The 27,614-nt window shown below is 47.3% G+C and overlaps 1 protein-coding gene across 16 annotated transcripts in view; it reads left to right on the top strand.

The window, feature by feature from the left end:
• Positions 1 to 1,201: 1,201 nt before the first annotated feature.
• Positions 1,202 to 27,614, top strand: part of KALRN (kalirin RhoGEF kinase) — a 661,253-nt gene continuing 634,840 nt past the window's right edge. For 9 of the 16 annotated variants that reach the window (XM_041763076.1, XM_041763066.1, XM_041763054.1 and 6 more), the window contains exon 1: positions 1,210 to 1,589. In XM_041763076.1, coding sequence (XP_041619010.1) covers positions 1,517 to 1,589 — 73 coding nt within the window. In that variant the 5' untranslated portion in view covers positions 1,210 to 1,516. Of the gene's footprint in view, positions 1,590 to 27,614 lie in introns of all 16 variants that reach the window. The other 7 variants (XM_041763175.1, XM_041763149.1, XM_041763130.1 and 4 more) reach the window with 4 other exon arrangements.

The raw sequence follows: 27,614 nt of genomic DNA, 5'->3' as shown, positions 1-27,614 counted from the left end.
TCACTCTATTTGCTCTTAGAGGTACCCAGTTTGTAGATCCAGAAAGGCGCCAGGTATACTTTGTTCCAGAGAGAAGCGGAACCAAGTAGGTTGCTAGAGATAAATAGATCCAGGAGATTCTGGTTGGTGGGTAGCAGGCCATGCACTTTAGGGCCTGGTTTTGCTATTAGGTGTGTTTTAACACATTAGGTCGGGCCCACAGCCTCTCCATCTGCCTGGATGAGGCCGCAGCAACACCTCCCCACACCACATTAAGTACTTAGGTCTAAAGAGCCTCTGTTTTGTAGGCTCTGCAGTCACCAGAACTATAAACAGAATCCTGGCTAATTATTGTTTAATTATTGCTTAAAAACCAATTGACACAATACAATCACTGCATTAATTACCCCATACAGCATCTGCTTTCTTTTTTGCTGTCAGCCCCATTCCACCCTAGCCCCTGTCCCCCGCTTTAATTGAAATTCAGCTTGCTGCAACACCTCCTTTCTCCCCGGCCAACTGGATCTCTCCATTCACACGAGGGAAAGGAACAAAACCCCGGAGAAGGCCCCCTCGGGGATTAGGGAGTTTTGACAGCTGTCCAAGGGGAGCTCAGAGATGCGGGCCAAGTCCCGAGACAGGACAGAGACAAAACGGGCGACAGAAGAGAGCGGCCGTGGGAGGGAGAGATGGGCAGGGAGACACCGCAAGAGGGACGAGCGGGACAAAGAGTCACGCAGGCGGGCAGGGATGTCTAAAGGGGCGCTCAAGGGGGGCCGAGGGAAGGACGGGCTGAAAAGGGGAGGAACTGAGGCGCGATGGTGGGAAGGGGGGAGGCTCGGGAGGGGAGGCTTTGTCAGGACCGAGCGGGGACAGTGCGGCGGGGCGGGGCGGGGCGGGCCGAGCGGGGGGCGCGCACACCTGGGCCGGGCCGGGCCGGGCCGGGGCGGGCGGGCGGGGGACGTGGGGCGCCCGCAGCCGCGCGGGCTTCTCCCCTAGCGCAGTGCGCGACCGCGGCTCCCGCCCCGGGGCTCGCTCCGCGGGGTGCGCGCGCGGGTCATTGTTGGCGGCGACTCGGGGAGCCGCGGCCGGGGGAGGAGCCGGGGCGGCGGCGGCGGCGGCGGCGGCGGCGGCGGCGGGAGCCAGAGGGGGAGCCCGAGAGCGAGCGAGCGAGCGCGGGAGCGCGGGAGGGAGGGAGCGAGCGGCGAGGGAGGCGGCGAGCGGGCGCGGGAGGGGGTAGGCTCGGGGAGGGCGGGCGGGAGGAGGGAAAATAAAGAGCGGAGCGGAGCGGGGCCGAACAATAGAGACGGGCGGCCGGGCGCGGAGCGGAGCCCCCGGCGCTGCGGGGAGAGCGGGCGCCCGGAGCGGCCCCGCGGACAGCAGCCGCCAGCGCCCGCGGGCAGGGGCCATGGGGGGGCCCGGGCCAGGCGCCCCCCGCCCGCCGCGCGCCGCCGCCTCCGCCTGAGCCAGGCCGCCCCCGCCCCCGCCCCCGCCCCCGCCCCCGCCCGGGCCGCGCCGCCCGCCGACGCCCCCAGCCATGAACCCCCCGGAGGGGGCCGCGGAGGAAGGAGGAGCCGCCGACTCGGACGTGGACGCCTTCTTCCGGACAGGTAAGCGGGCGGGGCGCGGGGGGGGCGCGGGGGGCGCGCGGGGCGCGCGGGGGGCGCGCGGGGCTCGAGGGGGGCGCGCGGGGCTCGAGGGGGGCGCGGGGCTGCAGCTGCTGCCCGGGACGCCGCGCGCCGGGCAAGTTTGGGGACCGAGGGCTGCAGCCGGGGCGCGCGGGGCGGGCTGGAGTTGCGGGGACCCGGGGCCCGGCGCGGCGGCCGGGTCTGGGGGCGCGCGGGGGCGCTCAGCCCACTCGCGGGAGCGGGTCCCGGAGCGCGCGGATGGGGCGACGCGGCCCCCCGCCCTGCGCCCTGCGCGCTGCGCCCTGCGCCGGCTCCCCCAGTGCGCCCGGGGCGCTGGCGGGCACCGAGGGGGGCGGACGCGGACGGTGGTGCCGGGTGGGGGGGCCGGGGGGCCGGGGGGGGCCGGGGGCGCCTCCCACTCGCGAGGCGGACGGGGCTCCAGGGCGGTGGGCGCCTCCGCCCTCCTCCGTGTCCTCCTCTCCCCCGGTTCTGGGAACGGATGAGCTTTCCACGAGCATCACTCCTTCCTGGAAGTGTGAGTTAGCGTCCTCCTCTTACACACCCACTGGCTCCTCGCTGGCCTGTGGCATTTGGAGTCTCCGGATCCGCGCCTGCAGCTGTCTGCGGGCCCTGCCCCCTCCCCCGCCGCGCCCCGCCCCGCCCCGCCCCGCCCCGGGTCCGGGGTTCCCCGCGCCCAGGGCGCATCCGCATCCCGACCCCCCTCAGCGCCCACCACCTGTGGCCGGCGACTCCCCACCTCCCGCTGACCTGGGGCTGCCGCCCGCCCGTGCCCCGTCTCCCACGTCTGCAACCATTTTGTCTGGAATCTTTGTCCCAAGGAGTCCCGATAAGTTATGGGGCCGCGGCGCATCTGCCCCCCGCCCCCCTGAGTTGGGGTGGAGGACGTGGACTGGCGGGGTCAGGGGGCAGGTTCGCTCCGAAGGCTCTGCACATCCATCTGTTTCCTAACCTCATCGCCTCGCCCTAGAGGTCATCTCTAGGGAAGAGGGTGGGGTGCTTTGTGGGGTAGACTTGTGGCTTTAAAAGTCCAGACTTGATTGGTCCATATGGTCCTTTTCTGGTTGGTCTGAAGAGGGAAGAACTGGAGGGCAGGAGCGGATGCCAGGGCCTGGAGAAAGCAGAGGAAGGCTCTGTTATCCTCTCCTGCCTGCCAGGGCTCAGCCTTGCCTCTCTCTCTCTCTCTGTCTCCTTCCTCTTCCCGAACCTGCATTCTCTACACGCATCCCTGTCCGCTCCTCACCCCCTCCATCAGTCTCTATCTCATGCGCTCACTCACTCACGCACACACACACTGCCCAGGACCCAGAGCATGGATTCCACAGAGGCACCTGACCTAAGTTTATAACCTGGCATCTAGGAGAAAGGTTCCGTGGCCTAATGTTAACCAGAAACACTCATCAGGAGGTCTCCCCTGACATGCGCTCCCCTTCAGCCCCCCCTTCCTCCTCTGCTGCCTCCCATCTCTGGCCAAAGTCTCTCTTAGCTCTAAGGGGGGGGGGGAACCCTTGGAGTGTGAGCCTTCTCACCTTCACTATCCGGACCCCACTTTCACCTCTTGGCAACCACTCCTCCTTCCCCTTCCCACCCATCTAAATACTAGTTCTTGTCCATTCTCTGTCCCAGGCCCTTGGAGCTGAGTTCAGTTTCTGGAGGCCTGATAATTTCACACAGTGTTAATGGTGCTAATGGCCTATAATGGTCCGATGTGTTACTTTTCCCAGGGCCTTTCAAAACACAACGTGTGGCTTACAGTTTCTAGCCCTGGCTTAACTCACAGAATAAATAACAGACTGGGGTCTGTCTCCTGTGGGACGCCTATTGAGGATATTCTCCTTCCTTCTTGGGTAGCCTTTTTTTTGGAGGGGGGGAGAGAGGGTAGGTCTGATGTGCACTTAGAATCAGAGAAAGGTTAAATTCTCAATGGATAAGGCTGGAAATGACTGATGACCTGTAACAAGTTGCAGGGGGGGGGGGGTGTATGCTGCCAGGGGCAAGGTCTAGGGCTGCCTCCCTCCCATCCCCCAACTGGGTCCTCCAGGCTCTGCTTTCTGACCTTACCCCCTCTAGTTTGTAGCCTGGGCTGATGCTGAGGATTCTTAAGCCTGGAATAAGGCCATGTTTTGTGACTTTCCCTTCTCATTCTCCATCTTCGTGGAACAGCGCTGAACCTGGTGGGCCAGACAGATTATACCTTTCTTCAACTGAACAACCGAGAAAACTTCAAACACGTTTTCAAAGTCCCTAGCACTAAAGTTACCCCTTACATCCTGGTGGAAAATTTTGCATATGTAAGGACGAACTGGTGATTGCTTTGACAAAACCCTGGCCCCTTGTGCTTCTAATTAGGCATGTTTCAAATAATTCTGTCATTTGAGCCCCTTGATTGTTTTGGTATTTCGCTTCTCTTCACCAGCTGATTAAGCTGATTCCCTAAATCACGTGTCTGCGATTATACCAATTTATAAGAGTAGTGGGCTGGGTGTGTGTTAGTGGGCTGTGTGTGCGCGTACACACACACCCAGCCCACTATTCTTATAAATTGGTGGATTCCATACTGTCGTCCTAGGAATTCTCTGTTCTAAGCCTCGATAGTAGTTTTATCAATCATTTTTATGATGTAGAGGAGGCGAAATATAGGAACTGGGAAAAGAAACCAATTGGAATAGAAAACCAACAAGGACTTTCCAGCTCCTACTAGGAGCCTTCTGCTGTCCAGGGTGCTGTGGAATAGAAAATAAATATTCAAAGTGGTCTTTGACCTGGGAAAACTTCGGAAGGAGGTTTGACAATTATTGCTCACTTGGAGATTAATCAATTGGTAAGCATTATGGTTCTATAAGAGAAAAAGTTGACAGAACTATAGATGGAGTAGAGTCAGAGGTAGTCCTTGAAGGGGCTGGAGAGTGGGAGGAACCGCTTGGGCAAAAGGCACACAGGGGTTTGGAGCATTGACAGTGAGGTTCCTGGGCTGATCAAATATAAGGGGTAGGTTAGGGAGGAAGGGGACATAGAGATAGCTAGTGGGGCAGAACCAGATAGGGAGAGTCTGGGAAGCCCAAGAGAAGATTTGGGTTTGATTCAGAGCCAGTAGGGAGTCATTTTAGGCTCTTGAGCAAGGACACATCCTGATGAAAGTGGTATTTGGAAAGGTTAATCTGGGGGTAATATGATTGATGAAGTGGAGAAAAAAAGGAAAGAATCCAGAGAGAAAGGACAGTGATTCAGAGCTGAGTGGGAGGGGGTTTGGTCTAGGTTGGTGGCAAAAAAGGATTGGGAGTCAGGGACAGCTCTGAGAGACATTTCCAAAGGCAGAAATGTGGGATTTTGTTGACAAACTAGCAATCGGGGAGAGAAGAAAAGTAAGGCCATGAGGAAAGGGAAGTAGCTGGGTTGAGAGTGCAGAGGACTAACAGTGTGTCAACTGAAAGCGTCTGATTGGAGACCGGTTTGCAGGGCAGGTAATAAGGTTGGCTTTGGGAGTGGTAAACTGGACAGCCAGGTGAAGCTTTTTTTTTTTTTTTTTTTTTGGTGGGAAAAATGAAACTAAGAAGCATAGGCAAGAGATTCAGACTGGTGATGTGGACTTGGCAGCCTTCTGGGTCAAGGCTAGATGCAGCTGAAGCTTTGGCTGTCAGAGGGAAGGAGTGGAGGAAAGAGGGGAAGGACTAAAGTTAGAATTCGGGGCGGGGTGGGGGGACCCTTATTTGTAATGTGGCAACAGAGAAGACTTGATCCTGGAGACCCCAGGGAGTCTGCACGGGTTCTGATGTGAAGACAGGCTGCAGACAGGTTGGACAAGAAGAGTGCTCACTGAATGTGATGAAAACAGGGCCGCTGCGAGCTCTTGGGAGCGCAGGATCAGAAAAGGCCATCAGAGTAGGGATTTGGGGTTGTGGGTAGGAACCCCTTACTTGCACCGTTTATCAGTGAAAGGAAAAAGAGGTTGGGTGCCAGTCAGAAGGAATGTTAGCAAGAAAAGGAGGGGTTTTGTTTTGTTTGTTTGCTTTTTTTTTTTTTTTTTTTTTTGCCGGGGAGTCCGAATCGGTTTGTAGGTAGAAGAGAGAAAGCTTATAGACAGGGAACACTAAAGACGCTACGTTACTTGTTGAGTTGGATAACTGCAGAGGTGAGACAAAAGTAGGTTCCTTAACAAATATAAAGAGCTTCATTTTGGTGAGCAGAGGAGAAAACTCCTCTTTTGAGACTGAAAAGAAAAAAAAAAACAATTAGGAGGATAAGGGAAAAGAGATTGATGTGGAAATATCTCCTGCCTCTATCTTGCTGTTGAGCTTTGGTCCTGTGAGTCCAGACAGTTTCAACTGGAGTCTTTGCTGCCTCTTGGACTTTAGCCAGCCTCAGACTCAACTCGGTATGTCTTTCCAACTTCCCACACTAGCTCCTTCTCCCGTCTTCCTTAATTCTGTAAGAGGCATCTCCCCTCTCCCAGTCATGATAATTAAAACCTGGTATTGTCTGTGAGGAGTTTTTCTCCTGAAATCATTCCTGTTGGATTATCTTTCATCATCAGCCCTTGTTGTTTGTCGACAGTCTCTGCCCTAGTCCGGAACCTGTTATGCTGCCCATGGCCTCCTTTCTTGTCCCTTGGAATGTGCTTTCTCACCCCCACTCCAGATTGGCACCTGCAGGCAGATGGCACTACTTTGATCCCATTGCTGCCTGGTTTATGAACCTGCAGTAACTCCCTAGTGTCTTCAGGGTCAAGTCCATACTTCATAGCTCAGCTGCAGCCAGGCTGCTCTTCTCACTTCCCAAGGGCATCATCCACCCCTGTACCCCTACTCTCCAAATCCAACTCATTCTTCAAAGACTTGAGCACCCCCCTTCTTCTGTGAAGACAGCTCACAGGACCAACGGTGTTCTCTGAATTCTTAAAAATACTCACTTGTTTATGCTCATTTTCTCACTTCATTAGTGGTATTGTTTCATTTTTAGCTCTTTCATACATTTAAGGCTTGTCTCCCCTACTGAAGTTACTTGTTCTTTGCAGGCAAGGAAAAAAATCTTTTAAAAAGCTTGCGATTCATCAGAAACAAAAACAAAAACAAATCACCTCCTCCTAACAGAGGTAAAACAAACATGGTAAAATATAAGCAGTTGTTGAATCTAGGTGGTGGTGTATTGGTATTCATTATACGATTCTTTAAACCTTTCTCTCAGATGATAACCTCATCCCACCTGGACAGAGGAACTGGATATCATCATGTCCAGATCATCAAGAAGATGTTATTTTGGAATAACACCTATTGTGTTCAATTCTTTGAGTAAATATCACCGCTCCATCAGTGCAGTGCCAGGCACTGAAGGGGAGGGGTTCTTTTGCATCAAAGGAAAACATCTCATTTTGACACATGCTTGATGATCCCGAATGATGCTTAATTCAGTGTTTATTGTTCCTTTTTGATTCTCTTTTGCTTCCACCCATCATGAGTTGGACTTTGGGTCACATCATTTTCTAGGAACTTCTTGGGGAGTATTGAGAGGACTTTGTTGTTCTAGAGGCGGAATGCTGTTAACATTCCTAATATTGTACTTATACATTCTGTTTCTACATTAATATATTTTAGAACATATCAATGACTTCTAAACACACCATAAGATTTGGGAGGTTTTGCTTCATCCTGTGCTGCCAGTTGTCAATAACTTGGTGATTGGCACATTCCATCCAGTTCTTTTTGATAATCTTTTGGGGGAATGGAAGAGGTGTTGGAATAAACTGAAGCTGTAGAAAGAAATGAGATGAGAAGTGATAAATACTTCCCTGACTGTAAATATCAGTAAAACATTAGAACAGATGAAACAAGGGGTCCTTCTCAGATGTTGGAGAATTAACACTTTTACTTGACAAACTTCTTTCTGCTTCTGGAGGTAGGCAGTATGATATAGTCCAGTGATGGTTCTCAACTGGGGGCAATATTGTCCCCCGGGGAACATTTCGCAGTATCTGGAGACTTTTTTTTTTTTTTAAGGATTTATTTATTTATTTATTTATTTATTTATTTATTTATTTATTTATGATAGACATAGAGAGAGAGAGAGGCAGAGGGAGAAGCAGGCTCCATGCCAGGAGCCCGACGCGGGACTCGATCCCAGGACTCCAGGATCGCGCCCTGGGCCAAAGGCAGGCGGAAAACCTCTGAGCCACCCAGGGATCCCCTGGAGACGGTTTTTTGATTGTCACAACTTGGCATCTAGTGGGTCAAGGTCTAGTATACTGCCTGGCATCTTATAATGCACAGGATAATAAAGAATTTTCAGCTCCCAAGTGCCTGTAGTGCTGAGATTGAGAAACCCTGGTATAGCCAGAAGATTGTGGGCTTTGGAGCAGATAGCCTGGCACTAACAAAGGAGTGGAATCTTGGGTACATTGCTTAATCTCTCTCTCACGTTCAGTCTTTTGCAAAAATGGGACTAAGCATGCTTATTTCACAGGTTGGGAAGATTAAATAGGAAAAACGTGTAAAAGAGCATCTAGCCATTTCTGACACACAGTGGTAGGGCAAGACCTCCTAGCTGCCCCTGTTGTTCCTTTTGGTTTAATTATTAAGTGAAAATGTTTACACAGAGGCTGGGGCATCTCCAGGAGGGGGGTTATGGGGGGCTTTTGCCATGGGGTGGGAGAGGGTGCCAGAGAGGTGAGTGATGGAGTTGTGAAATCAGAAGGCTAGGCTTGGGCTTTCGCTGTCTTTTGTTCTTTCATTCAATCATTTGTTTGACAGATATTTACGAGGTACCTGCTGCAGCTGTGTACTGTACTAGGGGAGTGTATAAAATCATTACAAGAAAGAATATAGAGCAGGAAGGGAAATAGATATAAATATGCCCCTTCAGGGAGCACTTGGTTATAAGGAGTGGGAAAGAAAGGTAAAGTCTGTGAAGGAGGCTGAGAAGGTCAGGCAAGAGAGCGGGAGGTGAACGCTCCCCTTCGCACTCTACTTCTCTGAATGACTTGGGCAAGTGACTTTAACATCTGTATAAGATGAGGGTGATAGCCCCCTCTCCTCTTTCCTGCATAGGACTGCTGAGAGACTCAAGCTAGATACTGTATGTGAAAGGTCTTTATAAGTTGTAGAGTTCTATCCAAATACATGTAGATGGTTCCTTCTAAATCAAGCATTCTATTACCGTAAGTGCCTCTTCTGACAAGCATGACTTTATTTAATCTGAACTCTATGGGACCTTTTCAGTCCAGGAAGAAAGCAGTGCTTCCCAGTTTGGTTTCCCAAAGAGACTGGTTGCAGCACCCTTCTTACAACGGGTCAGGACACTCCTGTTCTCTCCCCCCTCCACAGAAGTGTAAAGATGTCAACCCCCCCCCCCCACCACTGCCAGCCCTCCAGACCCTGGCACATGGCCCTGTGTCTTCTGGAGGAGCCCAGTGAGAATGGAGTTCTTGCTTCTGCCAAGCCTCAGGTGGGTGTAGTGAATCAGTCCTTTCCTGCTCCTTCTTGTCTGCATGCGGTTCAGATTCCTCCTGCCACTCCTTTGTGTGTGAATGACTGGCAGCAAAATAACTAGGAAATGATTGACGGCCACAGGGCTGTTGGATCAATAGAGCTCCTTGAAATCGTGTCTACTGAGGAGTGAAGGAACAGAAAGAATCAGCTGGGAGGACAGGAGAATTAATTCAAGGGAGTAAAGAAGAAACTGTTGGAGAATTAGCTTTGTCTCCTCCCCTTCTGCCCAGAGCGTTATTAGAAGGGAACTAACTGGACATTAGCTAGAAAACATGGGTGCAAGGGACAAACAGGTAGGAGAGTGGAAAGTGGCAGACGAGCTGTGCTCTCAAGGAAGTGGCTACTTCTCCAGCCCAGCTGAGGCTTGAAGGAGGGAGGGGTAGGATCTAGATGGAGAGGACAGATAGCGTGTTCCCAGGTTGGAACAGTGTTAGAGGAAGGTATGAGGACCCATGGCATATTTGGGCCATTAAGGGGTCCAGTTGATAGGACTCAGAGGATGCAGGTGGAGGATCAATGAGAGATAAAACTTAGAAGGGGGTGGAGACCAGGTTGATTGATTGCTACATTTATCAAACATTTACTGGGCTTCCCCATCATAAAGGGCTTTGAATGACAGGCCAAGGAGTTTGGTCTTTATCTGCAGTTTTCTTCTGGGAGCCACTAAAAATTTCTGGATAGGGTGGTGACATGAGCAGGAAGAGAAATCTTGTAGCCCTATGGAGGGTCGATTGGAATGGGAGAGGCACTGTTGGCCAGTGCTGGATTAGGAGACCACTGTGATAGGTTAGGCAGGTCTGAACTTGAGATGCCACAGTGGGAATGGAGAGGAGGGGGTGGATGTGAGGGACCTCTTGGACATAGTGTCTATGGGACTGGGCAACTTGGATATACAGGCATCAAGAAAGAGGCAGCAATCAAGGATTACTCCAAATCCTACAGCCTGGTGACTGGGAGGACGGAGGTACCTTAAATGAAAAGCAGGAGTTAGGAAGAGGAGGAGCAGCTATAGGGAGGCAGGAGGAGAGGGAGGATTTGGGAGTTTACTTTGGGACATGTTGCATTTCAGGTGTCAGTGAAAGAGCTAGGGGAGGTGTTGGTTCCGTAGGCGGGTAAGGAAGGGAATCTGGAGCTTTGGAGGGAGGCCAGAGCTGGAAATACAGATCTGGGAGATATCTGTAAGAAGTTGTGGCTGGAGCTATCAGAATAGATGAGATAATAAATGAAAAGCATATACAGACTTAAGGGCAGAGGGCCAAGGACAGGGCTGTAGGCTCAAGCCTACAGCAAAGGGCTGGAGGAGAACCAAGGGAGAGGAGTGCTTGGAGAAAAATGCTGCAGAGAGGTGGAGGGAGATGGAGATTGAGCACGCAGCCTTGGTTCTGGAAATTGGGGGATCATCGGTAACCTTTGAAATAAGTTTCAATCATGTAGGGGAGGTGGAATTCAAATTGCAAGGGGAATGGGAGTGAGTGGATGGGAGGAAGTGGTGGGAGTGCATATAGATGACTCTTTGGAAAGGTTTGGCTGTGAAGGGAAGGTTAAAAATAGTGAGGTAGTTGGAGATGGGTAGCAGTTGAGGGGAGGCTTTTTTTAGGTAGGGAAGATATGTGAATACCTAGGGATGGGGAGGAGGAAGAAGGTAGGCATGAGGAAGAGAGCGAATATTTAGGAAAGAGAGAAGCAATGGATGGAGGAAGGTCCTGGATGGGCCTGGAGGGGTGGATCTCAAGGTCGGCAGAGGGGTGAGCCTTGGCACCAGAGGGGGAGGTGGCGTAGGCAGACCTTAGTAAAGCAGCTGGCTGGAAAAGGACCTTGGCTGAGGGTGCAACATGGGTGACCAACAGCCCCAGTGGAGAGAGCATCCTCTAGTTGGAAGTCCAGGGGCTGTCGGTGGTGTGCTTGGGGAGGGTCACTGAAGCTGAGGGCAGCTGTGAAATGGATGAACTGGGGTGGTATGGCCCTAGGAGGCCCTTGGGCAGAGACACTGGGGAGCCGGCTGGGAGATCCCAAATTAGCAATCTCTTTAGAAGTGCTGGTGGCTTCCTTTTGCAAGCGGAGGTGGGATTTTCTTCAGCCTGTGGTCGGGTCTGCAAAATTATCTCCTACAGAGCCTGAGGCAGAGAGGCTAGTCTCTGGGGTGGAGGGTGAGTGAGGGGAGGAGAGAGGGAGGTAGACCCATGCAAGAAGATGTCAGGCAGCTTCCTGAGGAGGGGTCCATGCCTGGCCATCAGGCGCTATTTCTGTCAGGAATGGAAGGTACTCTTGAATTTCCAGTTTCCTTAATGTCTCTAGAAGGTCCTTGAAGAAAGAGGAAGCAGAGGAGGGATTATGGGAGAGCCCCTTGTACGTTCTTCTCCGTGAGGAGGGATCCTTCACACAATAGGGAAGATGCCAATAAGCATCCTCTGGCTCTCATTTTAGGGACAAACCCAAGAGCGTCATCAAGTGAGGGGTCTTATGTGGCCTTCCAGGGCGAGGGGGAGTAGGAATCCAGGGGCTGCCGTTACCATAAGGTGGGCCATATGGGACTGGATGTAGAGTCCCTAGGCTAGGAGGAGGTGGGAGTTCCCTTAGGTATGGCTCAGTCCCAGAATCTTAGTCTTAGAACAGGAATTGACAGGTGTGGCCTTGTGTAAGTTATACAGCCTCTCTAAGCTTCCACTTCTTCATCTGTAAAATGGGTAAAAAACATCCTTACCTCTCAGAATTGCTTGATGTTTAGAGATACAGTATATATTATGATAGTTACGTACATATTATAAATAGTAATAGAAAGGGGATTACATTATAATAATAGAATATAATTGCATGACTCTATTACACATCTATTATAATCATTTTACTAGCTAGATGAACCTTTTTATTTTCTGAATGATGAAAATTATGATTCTTCAGTAGCTTCTTTTTCCCCTCCCTTCCCTAACAGTGCAGAGATAGATAAGGATGGAATTTTTAAGCTTGTAATTATAGTTATTCCAGGGCATGGCAGGCAGGGACTGGGAATGTAGCTAAAATCCCCGCCTTTTACGCTCTTACCCTGCAGCGAGGGACAATGGACATCTATGGGGGTGGGGAGACAGTATTGAGTTGGCAGCTGGACAGTGGGCCTAGGAGGAGGCCTGGGAGACTGGCAGATGGTTAATTGGATGTGACAAAAGGGGGCTGGGAGAGGAGTCTGGAGTCTCCTGGGGGATTTCTGTCTCTGACTTTTTACTGTCCTGGAAAGGAGGTTGTGAGGAGGGGGAGGAGTGGCTCCAGAAGCAGTTGGGGAAAAAGATTGGCAGGACTCCATGTTGGGTGTATGGCCATGGAAGGACAGGGTGCCATTGGGAGTAATGTCGCAGCTTTAATTTGGAGGGTGGGTGCTAGATGTTAAGTCTCTTTTCTGTATCCCCGAGCATTGTCACATAACGTGCTCAGATACTTGGATATGAAGAGAATGCTTAACCAAATATTGGAGGAGTATAATTTTCGCCATTTTTTGGATCCCAACCACTGAGTTTTGACAGATAAATATCATTATTAGTTTTGATGAAAACTAGACAAAGCACTGATCAATTTTAGCAGACTATCAGATCTCAGTGAGTGGACTCATTCTTTCAAGTGTCAAATGCCAGCTGTGCACCTACTAAGTGCACCTAATACCTACTCCCAGGCACTGGGAGTACACAAACAAGTGGGAAATAATCTTTCCCACAGGAGGGTAACAGTCTAGTGGGATTGGCTGACACATAAACAAACGATCACGGTGTAGCATAGTAAGTGCCATAAAGAGGAGTGCGTATTGAAAGTATGGAAGGATCAGCAGCCTCCCCTGGATGGGTGTGGGACTCCTGGAAGAGGGGGTGCCGAGGCTGAAACAGATGAAGAGGTGGTGAAAATGAAGACAGACCACTGTTCCAGAAGTTTGGTAGTAAAAGTAAGGAGAAAAAAGAACTGTTAATTGAAGGGACATTTTGCGAGTACGGGTAGTGTTCTGTTTCTTGATCACAGGTGTGATCTGTTTTTGAAATTTCAGAGAAAATGAGTGCAATTTTATGCATACAAAAAATTGTACTTGAACAAAGACTTTTAAAATGTGATTGGGTCCAGTGATTCTTTTTTTTTGGGGGGGGGGTCAGAGAAAAATCACACAACTGGATTAACTAATCAGTATTAAGTGAGTGTATGCCATGGGCATCATGCTAGATGATCATAGCATCAGTATCATGCTAGATATTAAGGGTGCTCCTAGAGACAGAGAGCAAATGGTCCTTGTTTCTTTTCTTTTCTTTTCTTTTCTTTTCTTTTCTTTTCTTTTCTTTTCTTTTCTTTTCTTTTTTCTTCTTCTTTTTTTTTTTTTTTTTTTGGTCCTTGTTTCTGAAGAGTTTATGGTCCTGTTGAGTTGTGGGGACTGATATAGGAAAAGATGGCTAATTGGAGATCAATCAGAAAGGTAGTTTCACTCATTCATTGACTCATTTAATAGTGCTTATTGTCTATCAGCTAAAAGATAATTAAATAAATAATAAATGGCAAGTAAGGTTTCATTTAGAGAGATTTGATTTTTGGTATACTTTAATAGAACATTTTGTTTTTTTATCCTAAAGTTAATTTCCTATTATGAAAGTAATGCTGGCTCACCGTAGAGTATTTGGAAAATACGATGCCTGTAAAGGATAGAAACGCCACTGTAATCCCATCACCCAGAGAGAACCCCTGTCTGTTAATTCGAGATTATTTCCTTGTGGTCTTGTTTCCTAAGGGCACTCTCTCCTTTGATCCATGGTTTGTCTTTTGATCATTAAATTAAGGTGCAAAACGTATTGGGAGGTGGTAGGCTTTTTCCTAAATGCAGCCATTTCCCCCAGTTCCTATAAATGTATGAAATACAAGACATTCATAAGCCAACTAACCTTTGTATGGGGATAACATAGGAAGACAGGATCTGTTGGTTGTTGGGAGGGGTAAAGGCATTGACACGTGCTGCCAAAAATAGTCATGCGAAAGAAAAGTACAGTTTCTGTGGTCAAGAGTGAATGCTCTTTCTCCCTCTTCCTCACTGATGCTAAGATAAATTCCACAGACATATAGTCCTGTTGCACATACAAGTACGTGTTTATACAAATGCATAGCTTGCTTTCTTATTGTATTCAACAAAAAGGAAAATTGTGCTATGCCTGTTATTTTGCGACTTGCTTTTATCACTTTATAATCATGGACATTTTTCCATGTCAGTACCTGTAACTCTACCTCATTTGTTTTAAGAGTTGTGCTACATTCTGTTGTATGGATGTGCCATGTTTTATTTAACCATTCTCCTAATGATGGACATTTATAACCCAGCCTTTCTGTGGACCAGTGTTTGATCTGGGACATTATTTTGTCCAAAGAGTAGCAAGAAGGGTCACCCATTATTTGATCCTTTTCAAAGGTGACTGTAGGACAACTGTGGGTTCAGGACGGTTTTCTGCTTTTATCCTCAGAAGAGAGGGAGGACAGCCAGTTCCTGTCCTCTGAAGGGTAACTTTCTATGTAATGTTTAAGGACGCTTTGTTAGTGACATTTAAATAAATGGACCAGGGCATTCGCCTCTTTTGCTTGTGCCTTGAAGTGATGTAGGAGCCAGATTTGCAGTCACAAGTAGCCAATCTAATAATTAATAATAATAATAATAATAATAAAAATAAAAGTTTTAAGAAGCCACATATATTCTGTGGGCTTAAGTGAAAGCTAATTCCAATACCACAGGTATGGAAGTGCTTTAGGTTGTGTGTGCAAAACCCATAGTCTGTGTTTGGTTAGAAGAATCCAAGGATGTGATTCAGGAGACCTTGGTTTCCAATTCTGCCCTTCATTAATTAGCTCTGTGACTTGGCCAAGCTGGCTAACACGTCCGTTTTTTACAGATGGGGCCTCTGTTTCCTCATCTGAAGAAAGAGGTAAACATACTTGTCCTGCCATATACCTCATAAGGATAGTATGAGAAAAAATGAGATACTAGAAGGAGAATGCTTTGGGCAAACAAAATTGCTGACTACATGAAAGGAGTTTTTGTCCGTTGCCTTTCTCTGGGCTCTCCCTTAGTTTTTGAGTGTGGTTGAAAGATGAGCTGGGGGACTTGGATGGGAGTGACAGCCCTTACTGCATTTGAGGACTGTACATTTTTTCATGTTTGGTAGGAAATTGGCAGCACCGGAGATGGAGTGAAACATTTCATGATATGTTCCATTTGTTTTTGGAAGAGAAGCGTGTGTGGAAGAGTGGAAGAGAAGCGTGTGTGGAAGAGTGGAAGAGTGGCTCATCTAAGTGTCCAGAACGGCTGCGGTTTTCTTTCTGATGGGTGACAGTGTGGCCCGGTTTACCTTATTACTCTTTATTACCCAAACGTGTGAAGAAAATGTAGCTTTTAAATTTTCTAATGTAGAGCTAATCTTTCTCATGAGACCCTACTCCAACTTGACTAATTTATAGCATATTAAGTTTTTTTTTTTTCTTTCTCTTCCTGGATTAGTTTTTTTTTTTTTTTTTGATGATTATTTTTTTCAGGTAAATTTCTCAGTCACTCAAATTTTCTCCCATTCTCCCACTTCTCATCAGATTGGGGTCTGGGTGTGTAGAGATGCACACATGAACTTGTGATGGTAATGGTGGGGGCAGGGAGAGAATGGTGCTTGAAGCCACTAAATAATGACTGGTCTGGTCTGATCTTTGTACTGGTATTTGCAAAGGTGTTGCTAGACCTGTCCTGCTTTGGGGGGCATCATGTTGCTACTCAGCACTAACATTCATATTCTGACTCTGCCTATGGAGTCAAAGCCCCTGCATGTGGTAGCCTCAGCGATCTGACCTCAGGCCTTTGATCCCTGACTCTCCGAGGACCTCTGAGTACCATCATCAGGGAATAAAGTAATAGGTGATTCCCCAGCTCACTCAGTGCCAACTGTGAGAAGTCAGAAGCTCTGCATCTGCCTCACCTAAGTAGGTAGTCACCCTGGCCAGTGTGTGCTTTTGTCCCTTAACCTCTACACCATGTGGATCATGGCGTGTGACTGATTGGTGGGCATTCTCCTAGGGGCCCAGTGCTTCCTCAGAAGTGGTCTTAGAGGGCAGCCCGGTGGCTCAGCGATTTAGCACCGCCTGCAGCCCAGGGTGTGGTCCTGGAGACCCGGGATCGAGTCCCACGTCAGGCTCCCTGCCTGAAGCCTGCTTCTCCCTCTGCCCGTGTCTCTGCCTCTCTCTCTTTCCTCTCTGTGTATTCTCATGAATAAATAAATAAATAAAATCTTTAAAAAAAAAAAAGAAGTGGTCTTAGGATCTCTGGTGCCTTCCTACTTATGTAGACATTATCTTCTGAAGCTGCCTCCCTAAAACCCAATTGGGCATTGAGGTGGGCATATAAGAGGAGGCCAAGACCCTGGCATCTGATTTCCTCGACTGAAATTTTCCTATGTTCCTCTGATGCTTGATTCTTCCCTCATACCAAGAATCTCTCTTATGTCACGTCCTGAGTACTCTTTACCTCTCATTTAGAGTGATCTCAACACGGGCACCTGGGTGGCTCAGTGGTTGAGCGTCTGCCTTTGGCTCAGGTCGTGATCCCGGGGTCCTGGAATCGAGGGATCGAGTCCCGCATCAGGCTCCTTCCCTGCATGGAACCTCCTTTTCCCTCTGCCTGTGTCTCTGCCTCTCTGTGTGTGTCTCTCATGAGTAAATAAATAAAATCTTAAAAAAAAAAAAAAAAAAAAAAGGTGATCTCAACGGTTAAGTTCCCCCAGTCTGGATCTTGATATGTTCATAGGAGTTTGAGAATTCAAGCTGCATACCGAAAGAATCCTACCCTGGATGTCAGGAGCTGAACATTGATGCTTTCTCTTTGTCTACTGTAACTAACCTAAATTTCCATGAGGTAAATAGCTGCTCCTGGCAAGAATAGAGGGAGATGAATTATACGTAAGGACATGTGAAATTAAAAAACACACACGCTCTCTGTTTTAATAAGCATTAGCCAATAACTCTGGGGAGAAAAGTTTAGACATGGAGCTTCTATAGCTGTCTTCATGAGGATTCCATCTATACGCATATGTGTGTGTGCACATCAACAAGCAAGGGTGTGACGATGTAGATTTTTCTTGCTAGCAGTTAGTGAGCACTGAGGTCGTCTCCTGTTCCGTGGTGCGGAGGGGAGTATGGTACAGCCTCTGTCTTCAAGATGCTCCAAGTCCTAGGAGGCGAAAGGGTGGCAGTGGATTATATACAGAGCCACACCGCTTCATCCTGCTTTCCCGGAGGTTGGTGTTTCAGTCTGGGAAACAGGACTGACGTTTGACTTACAGGCCTTCATGGGCCTCGTGTCCCCTTAGCTTGCTTGGATCTGCCTTCTCAATCTCCTCAGTACCCTAACATGGCCAGTTCTAGTCAGTTTTGCTTTTTCTGAATAAAGCTAATTCCTTTAGCATCAGCTTAAGTTTCCACGAACATAGGTTCTATAGAAAGGCCATGGTAAGCGGGATCAATTTAAATCAATAATAAATACATAGAGAAATAAAGTCCAGTTCAGGGCTCGTTGCTGTGCTGCTTCCATGGTGGATCTGTTTGCTGTTTTTAACTAAAATTCTTTCATCTCTTTTAGCACAGGAAGACTTTTGTGTTTTATAATGTTTCTATTCCAAGGCTCTGGGGCTCAAAAAGCCCTAGTGGCTCTGAGCAGTGTTTCTCTTTTGACCAAGGGAAATGGGAACTCTGGTCTCTCTGAAGGTAGTAGAAGCTGGGAGACTGGTAGATCAGATGGACCAGGAAAGTACAGAGCAAAAAAAAAAAAAAAAAAGCAGGTAAATGATGGTGCCAGATGATTAGGTCCAAGTAGAAAGAGTAGTAGTGGGCTGGGTGCCAGGAGACCAGTGTTGTTATTGATAAGCTTGGTAAATCCCTTTCCCTCTCTGAGACTGATAAGAGTTATTCACGTGGTGTTGAATGCATCTATAGCATTCTGAGCCAACTGGGCCATAGAGAAGCCAGCAGGGATAGAAACCAGGAGGTAAGTAGTGTCAGGACATATATGCTCTGGTTCTATGAGGACTTTCCATCCTTCTGAGGCTTTTTGTCTCTGCAGCTAGAGACTACTTAGCCAGTCCACCTGGTGTCAGAGCTCATGGGTAACCCAGCATTCTTGCTTGGTGAAGATAGGCTCTAATTTCCTTGGGGAGAATCATCTTGGTGGTCAGTAGTGGCCTCAAACTATTTTGGCCCTTAGAGTCTTTTGAAAACCCAAGTTTCTGGGACTTCTGGGCCTGTGTGGAAAAGCCTACACTTTCTCAGTCTGTTCCTTTGGATCCCAACCCTATGATCAGAGATGTACCTCAACACACTAGATAATGCCTTCCTTTAAGGTTCCATCAGAGCTGCTCTGCCAAGGCATGGGGTGGGGGACGAACTCACTGATCTTCCTGCCAGCTCATGTCCTCGAACTTGTCTTCTTTTGAGTCAGATAGAGAAGATGGTGAAAGCAATTCAAAATCTCCCTTTTCCTGGGGCATGTGCAAACCCAGCCCAGCTACATCATCTCAGATGGAGGCACTAGGTAATTAGGCAGCTATGTTGGCTTTTTTCTATATTTCCTTCCACCCAGAATCCGTTCTCCTTTTTCGCACATTCTCTAGACCATCAAAGAACTCCCATTTTGATAGAGGGAAACATGCCATTTTTAAGCAGCACGCTGAAAGCATTCTAGGTATATGATGTGACTATCCTAGTGGAATGCAAGCACACAAACTGGGGAGTGGGGAAGCCTATTTAGGCAGATGTGGTGGTGGTTGTAGAGTAAGTGTGCTTGAATGGCAATTGGAAGAAGAGTTCATTATCCAGAGTGACAGGGTGGGGAAGGAGGGGTGTTCCTGGCAGAGGGAGAAGGGCAGGCAAAGGCAGAGAGTTGTTCAAGGTCATGGAGAGTTAGAGGTTATAGGGTGAGAGGGACTGGAGATGCATGTGAGATCTTGGATTTTCACATTCCAGGCTTTGGACTCTACCCTGTAAGCAGTGGGAGATCATAAAGGATTGAAGTGATGGAATAAAAATTAGAACTTAGGCCAGTATGGTGCTGGAAGGAGCAAAATTGAAGATGAAAATTCTAGTTAGGAAACTACTAAAAGAGAGCTGATGGATGACATGGGGGCTGTAATGGTGGTAGATTTTAAGGTTGAAGAGGTGTTAAAGTCTCAGACAATCAATAGGATTTTGGCTCGGGTTGTGGGTAGAGGATGATGGTGCTTTCACCAAGCCTGGCACCATGGGAATACATTGGAATCAGAGGAACATTTTGCAAGCTACTAGAGCTTTCTACTGTGACGGGGTTTAGTACTGCTCCATTCTTCTACTTCTTTAAACATTTTGAATATAAAACATAAACAAAATGACCGAAGGCTGGACAGTTATATACCCAGACATCTTCTCCCGTGAGGATGGTAAGTCTGCATGCCTGTGTATGTGCATATGTGTGCTTGTGTGCATGTGTGTGCTGCTGCTTACGGTTTGGATGCAAATGTGTGTGCTGCTTCCATCATACTGAGTTCTTGACACAGTATCATTTTTCAGCATTAAAATTCCCATCACCTCCCAGAAGTGCTCCCTTTAGGATCCATTTCTGCTTGGCTCAGTGTGCACAAACATTCCAGTGGGATTGATTGCTTGTGTCAAATTAATTTTTTCCCTTCCCAGAGAGTGTCTACCATGTGCAAAGTGGGGAAATCCCTAGGCCTCTAGCCAAATGCAAGTTCAGAGAGACGAGTAAAGTCAGGCTTGGGTCAAGAATTGGCCTTGATGGCCACAGAGGCTGCACCTGGCTGCTTAAGCCACTTTTCCCAGCATGCGTTGTGACTGTTCCTAGGCAACCGGAAAACTTGAGGCTAGGTAGAGATAGCTGCTTATGAAAAGCTCGCGTCTTTGCAGTATTAGCTGTGGCACAACTTCCTCTGCTATGCCCTATTTTCCCATTACTGATTTCTGTAAAGCTTGCAGAAGCCTCTGGAAGCAAGTGGAGAAAATGCTGCTGTCCTTCACCCGACTGCTGGGTGAACCTCGGAGGGGTGCTCTGGGATAGTTTTCCTTTCAGTCCTAATCCTGATGCTTCTCTGCAGTTTTGGTGGACACTCAGAATGGACTTCTCACGCCTTTCCCTAGCGGGTAGCCCTGAGTTGCATGGTGCTCAGCCAGCCAATCTTATCACGTCGGACCTGACTCCAGACGCCAGACTAGGACCCTTTCCCACAACTGGAACTGTCAGTCAACTGACCTGTGTACACCAGGATGGTTGACGCTATACTATCCACCGGTGAACTAACTTGTATCTCAGCGGTAGAAGCTTTGTGAGATGTGTGATAAAGTCTCCCTGAGAATGGTGATGTACACCTTCCCTATAACCTGAAATTCTGGAAGTCTTAAAAGAATTAGCCTAGATTAATTTAATTAATCTTAAAGTTAATGGTTTGCATCCATTAACTTTAACTCTAAGTTCAGCTTTGTGGGTTATCGGTATCAGTAGGTCCAACCAACCAAAGTTTCCTTAAGAGTTTATTGTCTAAAAAAAAAAAAAAAAAAAAAAGAGTTTATTGTCTATAGTCTAGTTGAATATAGCTCTTTAATGAGTGAGGTTATGGCAAATATCTTAGCTCATTCCTTTAACCACTAGCCCTCAGAATCTTTGGAACTTGAAGAAGTCTGTGAATGCCTCATCCCAAAGGGTAAAAATGCTAAAACGTCCACATCATCTAGTGTAACAATTACTTCTTTTGGTGCATGTTATGTGGGATTTGGATTCCGTTTGCCTAGAACTTTTACATAAATCAATAACAGAAATGATTTTTAGCATTTCCCAACAGATTCTGTAATGTATCACTTCTAGTGGAGGGCACACATCAGACTTTCTTATATAATTTGATTCTCTATAATTCTCACAGAATCTGATTGTAATGTCTGGCTTTTGAGCCAGGACAGTTGGACTGCTGGAGGGGTACCGGGTTCACGGGAATGTGCTAAACTGTTGCCAGAGTATTTCTTCCTCCCCACTTACCGTGCCACCCGACATGTCTCTTGAATCCAAGAGGAGGTGATCTAATTTTTTCTCTCTACCCAGTTTCTACACTTTTACAGCCTTTCAATATGTTCTACTTGGCTTATTTTGATATGTTTATTTGATTTGTTATTCACAGAGGTAATACTCTGACTGAGATGTGTTTCAGACCATCCTAATTATTTTATCTAGCCTGATGCTAGGTGTTGAATAGGCATATTTGTCATTTCCCCCTTAGCTTTTAGTTTTCCCCGTGAGGAGGACCAAGGCAGCTGCTCAGATGGGGTCTTTTCTGGCAGACCCATAGCCAAGTATGCGATCATGTGCTCCCTTAGGTTTCCCAGAGGCCCTGGGACCATAGAACTCTGGATTTGGCAGGACCTGATGCCAGAAGTGGCACCATGAAATCCAACCCTAAATCTCTTTAATGTAGATCAGAAGGGCAATTCCTTTAGGACTCTGTCAAGCACACTGGTGGGTGCCATTTTTCCCCATGCCAAGACTTTTAAATTCTTATGCATTTACATAATTCTGTATCCAGGTACATGCTTTATTCATTCTTTCCAAGACTCTTGATATGTGCACTCCTGAGGCTTTGTTCTCTGGGACTTTTCCATTTCTGGGCTGTTGGATTCAATTTTATCTCCCCATACATCAGCTTAGATGGTGAGAACCTTGCAAATTCCTGGAGAGCCTTTGTGGAGGTTAAGAACAAAGGAGGTAATTTATCTCTTCAAGTGTCAGGGCTTTTAACCCTCTTTTTCATCCTCTCCTTTAGAGCTGTTTAACGTTTTGCTGTGCCTTGCCCTGCGTGTCTTGTGAGTGTTGTACTCGGGGCTGTGCTTTGTAGATACTGCTCTGCCCTTCAAAGGAAATTTGTATATGGTTATTTTATTTTGGGGGACTCACAAAAATATTTTGAATGCCCCCAAAATATGAGCAGTGGAAGGCTGCTCTGCTTTGAATGTCAGTAGGCGCGTGTCTCCAGTCTGGAGTTGAGAGCCCTGTGCACTACTCTCAGCTCTGCGCTGGCCTTCTGTGTGCTCTTGGGCAGGCCACCACACCTCTCTGGGCTTGAGTTTCTTCGCTGTAAAGTGAAGGTGCTGAAATGGATGATTACTGGGGTTCCTCCCCTCTGTAAGTAAGTCATTTTGAGAATCTACTTTGGAGGAAGTCCTCCTTTGCTTATCTCAACTTTGAGAAGATAGTAGTCCTGTAAAGACTGACTTGGGTGGGGTGTCCCTGTATTTGCACTTGATATACGACATTTGAAATAAATTGCCACCGGCTGATCTGTTCCTAGCCATTAGAAATCCAGCAATAACTGAACTCCTAGCCTTGCCAATCTCTGGGTGAGCTGTACGGAATAGGTTCTGAGCCAGTTATAGTCTCCTTAGTTCATACTTTTATAGGACTTGCCAAGTATTTATGGGCTTCCTAGTAAGTGCAGTCAACAATTTAGGGATAGCTATAATCTATTTATAACAACTACTCTTAAACATGGTTTGTTTCCTCTCCTGGTCTGTAAAGAAGATTTTTAAAAGGAGAAAAATTTTGTTTGAATTTTCTCAGAGCCTCCAACTTCTTTAAATTGGATATTTGGCAAATCTTTTCCCCCAGAGATACTTGTCTTGGCTGGCCCTACCAGATCTTTTCCCTCCCTATTAGAGGGAGTTTTAACTTCCATTGATTTATCCTTTACCACATTTGGCTTGGTCAAGGGCTGGTGGGGAGGGCGGTTGTCAGAGTGCTCCTTCCTCTGGATGTTAAGCCTCCAGGACCATGTCCTGTTCATTTGCTTAGAGCCCCATCTTCAGAGCCAATCTGTCTTCAGATACAAGTATTATTCTTGGAACCTGGGCCAAGGGTGAGAAACTGGGGCTGAGGAAACAGAAGCAAGGTTTAAAGGTCAAGAAATTCTCTACGTTTATAGAACGTTTGTAGAATGACCACCGGTCAGACCGGAGAGGGCAGCCAGGTCAGAGTGCACTCCAAACGCAGATTCGGAACAGCAAAGGGGCCAGGGAGGAGAAAGCTAGATAAAAGCCAAGAAGGTGAAATGGTAGATGGTCCGTCAAGGAAAACAGTAAAAGATCCACTGAGCATCCAGGGTATCTGTAGAAGCTGAAGGGATAGTAGGAGAAGGAGAGATGGTTGTGAGTTCCAGCTGCAGAAGTCTTACTATGTTAAGAAAGTGAGACACTGGGCATCTCATTTCCCTATAAAACATTATCCTTTAGCCCTAGAGGGTCTTCATAAATGTAACTTTCCCCTTCAGTTCATGATAACAGAGCTACTACCTGTCTTTCTCTGTTTCTTTGGCTGATGCCACATCTTTATGTTGAGTCCTTGGGTATAGTTAACTGACTTTGATGGGTAAGCTAGGTGCTCTTTCTGGCCACAGATAAAACAGACTGTGACCCTGAAGAGGCCCATTTATCTTTGTGCTTTTATTCTGTAAACATGATGGGGACTTATTGTTTTTTGACCCAGACTCTCCTCTGGGTTATTGTTTTCTTCCCCCTCGAGCTTGCAAGTTTGGAAGTTACACATCTCCTCATGGTGCCGAACAGTATCAGCCTTATCTATGGCCTGCCTCAACACTGCAGGCCTTGATCTGTAGTCTTGATCTGCAGTTGGAATTTTCTGGGATTTCCTACTAAAATTGATTCAGCCCGATGAAATCAACGAGCTTCCCTTTAATAATCTGTCTTTGTATCCTTTACTTATGGATTTAACGTCTCCTCAGCCTTTTCCATTGGACCAGCCATCCTCTAGACCTAGAGTTATGATGTTTTTTGTTTTGTTTTTTCAAGCATGTAGGTTGAAGTTGGAATTTTGGAAATAGCTTTTAAAAATGTAATGCGGAAAACGTCACTTGTGTCAGTTGGTTTTTGTTTCTGTTTTTGGTATTTTTGAGAGAGAGCATGGGGGCAGGGAGGGACAAAGAAAGAGGGAGAGAGAGAGAATCTTAATTTAAGCACACTCCACACCCAACGTGGAGCCTGACATGGGGCTTGATCTCAGCACCCTGAGGTCATGACCTGAGCTGAAATCAAGAGTTGGATGCTTAACCGAATGAGCCACCCAGGCACTGCCCCACCCCTCTGATTTTTTTTTTTTTTTTTTTTTGGTGAGAGAGAGAAAGTGTGTCAATTATGGGTTAATACCTGGTTGATTCCAGCTCTGGTTCCATTGGATATATGCTCCTCATAATCCTCCCCTTGCAGAGACTTCCATTATATAAAAAGAAGGGATTGTGTAGGGCACAGGTTCCCAAACTTTCTCAGCACATGGTACCTTCATGCCTCGCTAATTTTCCCATGACACCCTTAGGCCAAACAAGACACTTAGTAGATCTGTTCATGAAGTAGTTAGGTCCAAAACCTTTAACAAGTGCGTATGTACCAACAATGCAGTAGCCATTTGAGAAAGTAATACTCATGAATTGAGAGAAAAGCATTTTTATTTAATTCTTTAATAACCACAGTTACTACTGTGACATACGTGCCTGTTGGGCACTGCACAACTTCTCAGACCTTGGAATCAGATTAGATATGACCCCCGTCATTTCCTGCTCTATATTGATTGTTGTGTTATGTTTGCTTTTTATCATAGCAACTGCCCCAAATCCAGTTTCGCAAAGATCTGATGTCATTGAAAGGAATGAAGTACAACGTAATGTTGAGACTGAGAACTATCTTTTGCTAGTAGCTAGTCATGCCGTATCTGACGTATGTCAAATGTTGATATATTTCCCTCAAAAATTTAAACATCCCACGGAGCCAGTAAAATTGGCTGTGGTGCCTGGGTGCCTTGGTGCATAGTTTGGGAACCATGGGGACAGTGGCATAAGTGCTGGGGAGTGTTTTTTGGAAGTGATTTTAGTGCTTTTTATCATCTCAGCCTAGTTGCCATTCTCTCAGTTGCCAAACATCTCCTGAGTAGCCCTTTGCTTCCAGGTGGCCATGGTTCTTCAGGAACACTTTCTTTCCTCTCTCCATCGGCTTAATGGACCATTCTTGAGGTTGATTGGCACTTACCAGAGCCTGGGTCAGAGATCTTGATCTGCCAAATGAGAGGAGGGGGAGGTGGAGCTGGAGGCTCATCATCAAGACTAGCATGTAATCGCCCAGTACAAAACGAAAATGCAGAGCCTCTTGTTCAAAAACAGGAAAAGTGCCATTAAAGGTGATTAAATATAAAGCCTTTCCTATCTCCCACGGTCTTTCTCTTGACCTGTCATGGTGTTTTTAAAGTTGTGCTCTTTTAGCCACGTGCAGACTCTCATGGACGCCTGGCCCCTCCCCGCTTGTCATTTGGACTGCTGGGTCCTGCCAGCTGCGGGGTTGACCCCCTGGCCAGGGCCAGAGAGGTTGAGCCAGGCCTTTCCCTTTTTCCCATGGGCCCATGCCTCAATCTAGAGTGGATGGGGTATCTCCAAGGGTATTGCAAGCAAGCACAGGGACATGCTAACTACCTGGATTGCAGGTGCGTGTGAGACTCACTCCTAGTGTTGTCCACTGAGCATGCTGTGGTGTGGCCAGCCTGGAGGAGTGATGGCTGCCACCATGACCTGTTTTGTCATTGTGGGTGTACGTATGTGACGTTGACTCCCCCCTGCCCCCCCCCCCCCCGCCATGCTTGTGTTCAGGCCTGTGCCAGGGCTTGGAGATGGAGAGACCAGGCAAGGCCCAGAGCCCCAGGGTATAGGGGAATGGGTGGCTGAGAACCTGTCCCTGAAAGCTGGTCTGTGTATCAGCCTAGGCCCCAGTCCTCTGGCGCATGCTCCATTTCCCATCAGATTTCACTTACAAACACAGATTCAAAGTTTAAATTATTAAGAAAATTTTTTTTTAATTATTAAGAATTTTGAGAGCGGCCACAGAGCATTAAATCCTAAGCCTGGGGCCTTCTGAGTACCGGATCCTATGTGACTCCATACCCATGAAGCCAATAGTGAGGGCTGCTCAGGAGGGTACTGAGGACCCAGACACGGCCAACCGAGCACACATGTCCTTGTCATAGGCTGCACTGCCTACAGGTGACTTGCCCCAAGATAAATAGAAAAGACTGAGTCAATAACCTTTCTGTGTGTCTCTTCCTCTAAGAAAGGCCTGTAAGCCTTGGAGAGGCTTATGCTGCCTTGTGACTGAGCAAGTTGAGCTCCCAGTGGTTGAGGAATTCACTAAACTATGGTTCGTTGGCTGCACTCGGATCTCTGGAAATACGGCCAGTTTGTATTGAACCTCACCATGTGTCAGGCATCATATAAGTGCTTTACCTACAGCAATTCACTTAATTCTTGTAATAATCGCATTTTACAGATGAGAACACTGAGGTTAAATGATTTGCTCCAAATCCCACGGTATATAAGTGACAGAGCCAAATTTTTTTTAAAAAGATTTTATTTATTTATTTATTTATTTATTTATTTATTTATTTATTTATTTATTTATTTATGAGAGACACAGAGAGAGAGAGGCAGAGACATGGGCGGAGGGAGATGCAGGCTCCATGTAGGAAGCCCGACATGGGACCCGATCCCGGGTCTCCAGGATCACGACCTGGACCAAAGGCGGCGCCAAACCTAAGCCACCAGGGCTGCCCTAGAGCCAAATTTTGAAGTCAGACAGCATGCTGACTGCTTGCTGCTTGCTGTCTGACTCCGAGCCAGCATGCTGTTCTCTTCTGGGGGTAATCCAGCTGTCGTTCGTAATAATGGTGCTACATTCATCTCTATTTCATAATCCCAAACAAAATACAAAAGTGATATACTTCCAGACAAAGACATTTATTTTTGATTTGAAAGTTTTTTTTTTTCAAAATGAAATAATAATCTCCTAATTTACTAAATGTGTTTTTAAGAAAAGTATGTGGCTACATCTTTAACTCCCCCATTTCCATCATCCCATCACACTTCCAACATGGATGTATCAGTGACAGGGCCTAGGCTTGGGGTGTGCTAGCCCTGTTTATTTCTGGGCTCCATCCCTGCAGACCGTCAATAGGTGTTTGGTGGCCTGAATCTGGAAGCAGCGATGCAGCCAGTCCACCCGCTTCACACTGCGCGACCGAGGAAACCAGGCTCCCCTGTTTTCCGCGGCACAAGTGCTCGTTGTAAAGAAATAGACTGTTGATTTAGAACAGCACAAGAGCAGTTATTGTACTTTCTAAGATCTTGCTACTCGAAGGGTGGATGGCGAATCAGCAGGATCAGCATCACCTGGGAGCTTGTTAGAAATGCAGGATCTCAGGCCCTCCCAGTCTTGCTGAATCAGACTCTGCATACTAAAAAGAGCTTTGTGTAATTCGTTTGCACATTAAAATTTGCAAAGTGCTGTTTTAAGCCTGCATGTTCGTGTGTGCCTTTTTTTTTTTTTTTTTACTTCTATGGAGAAGAAGACATCCTCTGTCATTTATGTTAAATGCTATGCCACAGACTTGTGTGGTTTTGGGCAGGTA

Source organism: Vulpes lagopus, chromosome 1 (genome assembly GCF_018345385.1).
Source record: "Vulpes lagopus strain Blue_001 chromosome 1, ASM1834538v1, whole genome shotgun sequence".
Lineage (NCBI taxonomy): Eukaryota > Metazoa > Chordata > Mammalia > Carnivora > Canidae > Vulpes > Vulpes lagopus.
This window is presented reverse-complemented; position numbering and strand designations above follow the sequence as displayed.